General features: G+C 39.8%; 1 protein-coding gene across 1 annotated transcript in view; it reads left to right on the top strand.

Annotated features, from left to right (window-relative positions):
* LOC5564183 (ubiquitin-conjugating enzyme E2 Q2) overlaps nucleotides 1–9,449 on the top strand; it is an 80,743-nt gene continuing 71,294 nt past the window's right edge. The window contains 2 exon segments of the mRNA XM_021854376.1: nucleotides 1–260; nucleotides 8,542–8,971. Coding sequence (XP_021710068.1) covers nucleotides 8,810–8,971 — 162 coding nt within the window. The 5' untranslated portion in view covers nucleotides 1–260; nucleotides 8,542–8,809.

The following is a 9,449-nucleotide window of genomic DNA, read 5'->3' as shown; positions in this document are numbered from 1 at the left end:
CCATCAAAGGCAGATTTTTCGTCACTCACGGCTGAGTTTGGTCGTTTTCCTCGTTTGCTCGCAGTTTCGGTCGGACGTAAATTAATTGCTCGTCGATGTGCGGACTTGTGAAACCTTTTTTCCGTTCTCGAATCGAATGGTAATTTTCGCGAAGACGTCGATTTTCACTGCCACCAGACAGTAGTGTAAAGATTCCGACGGAAAAAGGCTTTTTATCTTGCGTAAAGGGAGTTAAAAGTGCGATTTGGTGCCACCTGGAAGTGAGTAAGCTGCTGCCTGAAGAAGAAAAAAGTGCTGCGTCGCGGAGGGGTTTTCGTCTTGTGGAAAAGAAAGATCGACGGATTTGCGTTTGCCAGGTTCCCAGAGAAGATCCCGTTCTCAGAAGAAAGAAGTTCGTATGTTTTCTTCCATTGTTGTTTGCCAATTTGGATATTACACAGTTTCGGCCAGAGGCATCAAAGGGTACATGGTGAGGGTCTTTGCCTTCGTGTCAGCCCCCAGAGACGGAGTTTTTTTTTTTCAGGGTTTCAGTTTTGGTTGGGGCGGAAGAAGAAAGGAAAATTTTCCCCGTTCTCATTTTGCTGCTGATGTCGATGTCGGACGGGTCGGGTCAGTGTTGCCAGGTTGGTTGAAGAGTGTTATGATTCTTCTTTGTTTTGAATTGAAACATGAAAAAATATTTTACCTAATATGTATTGAGAAAAATTAAAATAGCAGAGCTGGTAGCAAGTCACTTTAAGTTGACATTCTATGCATCTGGAAGCAGTCGACGGCAAATTTAGTCCAGTTTCAGGAACTTGCTTGGCCATGCATATTGGCCAACTGCCCCCGGAGATATTCCGGATTTTCCGAGGTCATGTCAAAATGGCATTTTTTCTGTCACTTGTATTTCTGTGCGGTGTTAAGTTGTATAGATGTTTACAATTTTCCTAGAAACTAGAACTAATAGGAAGTTGAATGCCGGCAGAAGCATTAAGAATCGTTAAAAATCTTCAGAAATATCACCATTTCCGTAAAACTGGTCCGGGATCAATCTTCAAAATGATGCTTCCAGCAGCATATTCAGAACCATTAGATGCACTGACCACTCTATAATAGGTTCCAGGTGCCCTAGGGGAAGTGGTCAGTTAGGAACACATCTGGAGCCATATCAATATAGGTATCAAACTTCAATATTTTCAAAGGTGATGTTTCTGGAAGCATTTTCAGCACCACCGGCTGCCATGCCTACTCTATAGTAGGTTCCAGGTGCCCCGGAGGATGTGTCCAATTTGAAACTTGGCCGGAAACAGATCGATATGGGTATACAGCTTCAATATGTTTGAAAGTGATGTTTCTGGAAGCATTTACAGAGCAACTGATTTCAATCACCACTGTATAGTAGGTTCCAGGTCCCCTGGGGGATGTGGCCAATTAGGAACGTGCCTGGAACCATATCAGTATGGATATCACACTTCAAGATTTTCGTACATGATGCTCCCGGGAGCATGTGGCCAATTCGGAAGAGTCAGCTTCTAAAATCTTGATACTTGATACTCATATTGATGTAATTCCGGACATGTTTTGAATTGGTCACACTTTTCGGGGCATCAACCAACTGTAGAGTGGCCATGGCAGCCGATGGTGCTGAAAATGCTCTTCATCTTTGAAAATATTGAAGTTTGATGCCCATATTGATATGGTTCCAGATATGTTCCTAATTGGTCACTTCCCCCAGGGCACCTGGAACCTACTATAGAGTGTTCAGTGCATCTGATGGTTCTGAAAATGCTGCTGAAAGCATCATTTTGAAGATTGACGTCACTTGCATATAGATTCGAATAATATTTACATGATTGGTAATGACCTGACCATATTTTCCGGAACCAGTTTTACGGAAATTGTCATATTTCTGAAGTTTTTCAACGAATCTTAATGCGTCCGCCGGCATTCGACTTCCCTTTAGTTCTAGTTTCTAGGAAAATTGTACACATCTATACAATTTCACACCACACAAAAATACAAGCGACAGAAAAAATGCCATTTGGATATAGGGGAAGGCGGGGCAGTATGGTCATACGGGGTAAAATGGGCCACCTTTTATTTGAGCTTAAAACACAGATTTTGATCTCAATAACCTTAGGACCTTATAAAGTATTCTTCAATTAGTCACCACCGTGAAAACTAGGCAAAAAACTGATTTGGAACTTCATATATCGATAAAAATCTGAAATGTTGATGCTACTACGAAAATCTTATAAGATTTTGGATGTAAAAATAAGCTTTGCATAAAGTTTTGTTTATTGACTTCAATTTTTTTCACAGCAGTTCGTTCTTCCATTATTCATAGGCATTATGTGCACAAAATTGTATAGATTCTAAAATAAATTTTCAATAAAATATAATTTATATGAAACATCTAGGAACGGGGCAATATGGTCATAGCCGGTCAAAGCTATCTTATCACAAAAATAGATAACCAAAAATGCCATGTCATTTTAGCAGTTTAATTGCAATATTGTTATCGCACGTGATTTCAATTAAAACTAGAATTTTTAACTGGTTAAACTTATTTGAACGACTATGTTTGAAAACTGAAGCTCTTAGTACCATGATTTATTGAACTGTCAGCAAAACATACCATTTCATGATTCAAATCAGACTTCAACTCAGTTTTTGTACTAAACTCTATCATACATTATTGTCTTCTTCTAAATTAAGCCTTGCAAATGGTTTTCCAATTAAAATAATAAGATTTAGTATGGTGGCTCATATTGCCCCGTAGGGGGGACCATTTCGCCCCGTATAGTGTAGAGTCACACACAAAATAGTGTTTTTCAAAAATGTTCCCAAAAAAATTCTAAGTAATCTTTTTACCAAAATACAACTTTGGTATGAAAGGAGATGCTTCAAACTACAAATTGAGCTTATGGATCGATTAAATTGTATTGTTTTTCTATGCTTTTCAAGAACTTTTGCTTAGGTGGACCATACTGCCCCTATTGACCCTAACCTCGGAAAATCCGGAATATAATCGGTGGCCGATGGCCAATATTCATGTCCAAGCAAGTTCCTGAAACTAGACCAAATTTGCCGTCGACTGCTTCCGGATGCATCGAATTTCATCAATTTTTCATAAAGTTGTAAGCATTTGAATTTAGCCAAAATTTTGCCTATCTCAATCATTTTGCCTATCCCCTGTAATTCTAAAAAATCCAAATTCTATTCTTGGAGAAACTCAAGATTGAAAGAAATACTCTAATAAATTTTAGAAAACCCTGGAGATAAGAAGCTTTTAGGGGAAATCGTCATGGAGAAATATTGAAGGAATATCTGTACAAATATGTTCAAGAATTTCAAGGGGAATTTCTGAGATATCTATGTGGAATTTCTTGAAGCCATTCTTTAAAAAAGTTCTTCGGCAATAGCTAGAATTTTACCTGGAAAAAGTAATAGTAAAATTTCAGGATAATTTTTTACACTTAAAAAGCATAGTGGATGATCGTAACAGTGTTGCTTCTTATATAAAAAGGTGTATTCATGTTCAATCAAGAAGGGGTTCAGAATTGTCGTATATGCCTAAAACTTGTGAAATTATATTTGAGGTAGTTCAGTAGCCGAGCACATCTTTGTTCAATTGCTCAATTTTATCATATCAACTTGAATACACGATAAAAAAATTATATCTGGCAAATATATTTCAGTAAAGTGATAGCTTTGGGCAACTTATTCATAACATAAACTTTACATCATGCAAATAATCGGATATGTATCTTCTTGTACAAATCGTACTAATTTCGGTTCAAATTAACCAATTGAGTGGCCTGGAATTTTTCTGGAAAACGACTGGAAGGTCAGGGAAAGTCAGGGAATTTTAGTTTCAAAATTGAATCGACACCCTGACTAATCACGAACTTGGAAACCAGCCGAGGGTTACTGAAACATATTGCCATTCAATGGTTTTAAAATAAGCATTTGTCTGTATGCCCCTAATCCACCTATTCATGATTACTTACTTACTTATTTGGCTTTACATCAATTATCTTGATAAAGCCTCGCCAACAATATTTCGCCAATTCCCTCGGTTCATGGCCGCTTCTCTCCATCCTCGCCTGTGACCCACGCTCTCCAGGTCCTGGTGTACCTGATCAATCCACCTAGCTCGCTGCGCCCCACGCCTTCTTGTTCCGACCGGATTCGTGGCGAAAACCATCTTTACAGGGTTGTTGTCCGGCATTCTTGCAACATGCCCTGCCCAGCGTATCCTTCCAGCTTTAGCTACCTTCACGATACTGGGTTCGCCGTAGAGTTGAGCGAGCTCGTGGTTCATCCTTCGCCGCCACACGCCGTTCTCCTGCACGCCGCCGAAGATCGTCCTTAGCACTCGGCGTTCGAAAACCCCAAGAGCTTGCAAGTCCTCCTCGAGCATAATCCACGCCTCATGCCCATAGAGAACTACCGGTCTTATGAGCGTTTTGTACATCGTGCATTTGGTGCGGGGGTGAATCTTTCTTGACCGCAGTTTCTTTTGGAGCCCATAGTAGGCACGACTTCCGCTGATGATGCGCCTTCGTATTTCCCGACTAACATTGTTGTCAGCCGTCAACAAGGATCCGAGGTAGACGAACTCGTCCACCACCTCGAAGGTATCCCCGTCTATCGTAACACTGCTTCCTAGGCGGGTCCTGTCGCGCTCAGTTCCGCCAACCAGCATGTACTTTGTTTTCGACGCATTCACCATTAGCCCGACTCTTGTTGCTTCGCGTTTCAGGCGGGTGAACAAATCTGCCACCGTTTCAAATTTTCTCCCAATAATATCCATGTCGTCCGCGAAGCAAACAAATTGTCCGGATCTCGTGAAAATCGTGCCTCGACTGATAAGTCCGGCTCTCCGCATGACACCTTCAAGCGCAATATTGAACAACAGGCACGAAAGTCCGTCGCCCTGTCGTAGTCCCCGTCGAGACTCGAACGAACTGGAGTGATCGCCCGAGATCTTCACGCAGTTTTGCACACCGTCCATCGTTGCTCTGATCAATCTTGTGAGCTTCCCGGGAAAGCTATTAAATAAAGTCCCCACCTTACCAGTTTTCGAATTTCTCTCATTGATTTGGTTCAAATTAAAGTTAACACACTTAAATCTTTTTTGATATTTTATTTTTGATATTCTTTTGAAGTTGCACTTATAAGTCAGTTGATTCCTACATCAACATCTTACGGTAAAATCTGGAGGTTTCGCTGATCCAGACGGGCCTTGAAGAGAAATTCACATTTCTTTAGAACAACGATCCGAAGCATACTGCCAAGAAGACCAAGTCTTTCTTCCGGTCTTCTCGGATTAAACCGCTGGAATGACCTCCACAAAACCCAGACCTCAACCCCATCGAGAATTTGTGGGCGATTCTCGATGCCAGGGTTGACAAAACTGGTGTTACCAACAAAAATAATTATTTTGAGACCTTGGAGCGCGTCTGGGAAGAACTAGAACCGCAACACCTACAAAACCTGGTGAAAAGCATGTCAAAGCGCCTACAGCAAGTCCTTAAGGCCAGGAGGACACATTAACTATTAAATTGCTTTTTATTTTTCTTAAATCATCTTTTCTGGGGCCAAGAAGGAAGTGGGCACTTTATTTTGTCACTATTTTTTTTTTTTCAATACAAATTGATTTTTTTTTCCTTGAGTAAAATTCTTTTTTTTTATCAAAATTTCGTAAGTGCAACTTTAAAAGAATATCAAAAATTAAATATCAAAAAAGATTTAAGTGTGTTAACTTTAATTTGAACCAAATCAATGAGAAAAATTCGAAAACTGGTGAGGTGGGCACTTTATTTTGCCTATCAGTGTATTATTATGTTCTATTTTTAGTCAGAATGCAGACCAATGTGGGGAAGGGGGTGAAATTGATGTTGCACTTATACTGGCCCACTGTAGACCGTGGAGTCCGACTGCATCTATGCGGGAGTGTATGGATTGGGGGAAAGGCATGGCAGAGATGTTTGCTTTTGTGGTTAGCAGACTGCCTATGTATCAGGCGTAAGGAAAGGCGTGCGCGTGGAAGAATGGAAGCGTTAGGGAAATGGTTTTTTGTCTGTTACTTGTTCTAGCGTTTGCTATGAACGAATAGTTTGAGTGTAATAGATTAAGAATGGAAGACAGAAGCAAGTGAGAGAATAATCAATTACGAGGAAAGGGACGGGCCTGGAATTGAACCCATGATCTTCTGCTTGTGGAGCAGAAGCGGTAGCCATTAGACCACCAACCCCGTCACCCATACTTATGCTCCTTCTTTTCAAAAAATATGTTCTTCATGTTATGCCAAATGGTCATTGGCCAAATGACCATTATGTCAAATGCTCCTTGATCATTTAATCAATCATGCCAAATGCCTTCTTGCCATATGGTATCCCTACGGATCATTTTGTCTATATCGTCAACAGGATAAGACTGAAAGAAGGGTACATCTTTATTTTGTGCAAAATTCAACAAGTCATTCGTATTTTTTTTTTTTGATTTGACGTATAGAAGAGCTTATCATTTTAATGTGCAGAATAGTACATTTTTATTTTGCCGAATGGACGTAATAGTTATATCGGAGACGTATAATATGAAACTACGAACGTCTTTATTCCATTCAGGATAGCCCCAAAAGATAAGCTATGATGCACCTTCTTGAAATATTGATGAAAAGCTGCATACATCACTACATTTGATAAAAATTGAACATACATGTGAAATTATACATTTGGAAACTACTATACCGAAAGAAGGATGTAGTTCTATTTTGTGCAGAATAGTGATGAGTTGTAAATTCTTTTAAATAAATATTGGATATTGTATTCCTCCTAGACTGATCTATCAGTCTTCATAAGTGCCAATAAAAGTTAAACTACTGTGATAGTTCATTTGCAAATAAAATTTGAATTATTTTTAACGTGTTCATAATTAGCACCAATGTTAATCTTTTCATGTATTTGTAAACAACTTTTTATAGCTTCAAATAAATATTTTTAACTAGATTATTTCAAAACTTTGAAGTAGGTACATTATTTCTTGGGGAATGGTCCATGCTACGGATTGGTTTTCTAGTGAGTGAAATTCTGGGCAACGGGTTTCGATGGAATGCTTTTCTGGGAAATGTTATAGAATCGATTAGAAACCTCACATTCATTGGCATACTGTATTTGATAAAATTTCAAGAATTTATGTGGTTTGTGCTCGTTCCCCTCATTGGTGAAACTGCCTCGACCACTGTTGTAGACCATTTATTTCGAAGCGGCTTGCGCATACAGGTAGTAGCTGAATACGTTTTAAAGTAGTCTCTTGGTTTCATCAGTTTTTTTGCCTTCGTAGCTATTGAACTGAAATTTTGCTCACCCTAACTACGAATATGTCCAATTTTGTAACTATGAAATTTAAATTTTGATTCATCCCCTGGCAGAAAGTGAGACGCTAGGATTTTTTGATGTACTGACAGCAGTTATGATCCAAAAAATATATATTTTAATTCACTAAACATTTGTTTGTTTGTAGTTTTGTTAAAGAGTAGAGTTAGTTAGAATTATAAGTGATATAAAATTTAAAAGCTCATTCAATTGTTTTAAAACTTCGTATTTTTATCCTTGCCATTACGTCCTCACTGGGACAGAGCCTGCTTCTCAGCTTAGTGTTCTCATGAGCACTTCCACAGTTATTAACTGAGAGCTTTCTTTGCCAAAGTTGCCATTTTCGCATTCGTATATCGTGTAGCAGGGTACGATGATACTCTATGACACCTTCAGCATGGCTTTGTTTTGTAACCGCGGACGACTCTAAGCACTCTGCTCAGGAAGTTCCCAAAATTCAGCGAGCTCCAATTATATTTTTTTGTATCGAAACAGCGATAAGAACAGCGATACAAAATATCAACTGTAAATATTATTGAGTAATATCCTTCGTTTCAATTTAATTTGATTTAGAGTTTTATGAGAAGGTTTGGGAATATCCACGGAGTTATTCCGGTGGAGTTTAAATTGAAGACGATTGTTCCTTATTTTTTAGGAAAATTCTACCGCCTCATCTATAAACAATTGAATAGTTAACATTATATAATACACTCGAAAATGCCCTATCAAAACATGCTTCGGTTATCTGGCAACACCGAATTACCCATCATCAGCGAGTGCAAAAGTGTGCGACGAGACGACCAAGAAGTGAATTGCTCATTGTTCACCATATTCTGCTCAGGCTCTATATCTACCTGACTGAAGGAACTGCTTCTGCTGCTACTTACGACGGACGGGAGTCGGCTGATTCAGTCAGTCAGAATCGAAGAAAATGCCTAGCAGTACCTAGCCGTTCGGTAGGTAATAACACCGTTCAAATTCGAAGAAGTTACCTCGGAGTGATATGGTGAACAAACAGTGCGAGCTGTATTTATGTGGCTAGCGGAATTAAGTGCAGGAATATGGGTCTCTCTGCTATGAGGAGCACACGAACCTACCAGGCAGCAGCTATCGGAAGTTTGTTACGGTGATCGAAGAGAACGGAGTACATAATCCAAAGTTTTGTTCTTGTTTCCAGCTGTGAAGTGAAAGATACCCAAGTAAATACTATATAATAGTTTTCGCCGAATCGAAAGGAGTCGATTCATAGGAAAAAGTGTCTGATTCAGTGTTCTTATCCCCAGAAGAAAAAAAAAGTAATCATCGGAGAAAGATTTCCGATCCAAAACGAGAAGTGCTCGAGTGTGCGTGTGAGGGTTGGATCTTCGAAAAGTGTGGACACAGTTCCTGGTAAATAAATGCATTGAGTGTGAAGTGGCTGGCGTAGTCAGTGAGGAGTTCGAGAAATGGCGTGTTTGAACACCCTGAAGCTGGAGATCAAAACGCTGGAGCAGATATTTACGAAGAACCACGAACGATTCCGGATCCTGAACGCCTCGGTGGACGAGCTGAGCTGTCGATTCATCGGCCGCAACGGAAAGCAGTACGACATCCATGCCAATATTACGGTGAGTGCGCTGAACCTTGGCTTCATTTTATTCTTTCTTCTTACGTACGCTCTTATGGGGAACCGAGACCGACCACCAGTCAGTCAGTCAGCGGGCGATGAAGTAGATTTTTTTTTGCTTGCTGGCTGACTCCGTTTACTTCTCTCGGATCGACGACGGGCACCTCTCTCGTTTGGGTTCCTCCGTTCGGTCTCGAATTGCGTTTTGTGTTTTACCCGTTTGTTGGCTCATTCATGGCGATGTGTGCTGTTGGTGGCAGTTCATTAGATTTGCCTGATTGCATTTTTGGTAAGTACTCTAGAACTTCCAAAAATTTCTACATTTCTTACAAGAAAATCTTCAAAAATTCATTCTAGAGTTTCTGAAGAAATTCTTCAACTCGACCAGCGATTCCTCATTAATTTCCTACAGTTTGTCTCCTTAGAATTTCTCCAATATTTCGTCCACGAATGTCTCTCATAGTTGCTTCTAAACATTC

This window comes from Aedes aegypti, chromosome 3 (assembly GCF_002204515.2).
Source record: "Aedes aegypti strain LVP_AGWG chromosome 3, AaegL5.0 Primary Assembly, whole genome shotgun sequence".
Lineage (NCBI taxonomy): Eukaryota > Metazoa > Arthropoda > Insecta > Diptera > Culicidae > Aedes > Aedes aegypti.
The sequence above is the reverse complement of the archived record's forward strand: the minus strand, read 5'-3'. Positions and strand labels throughout refer to the sequence as shown.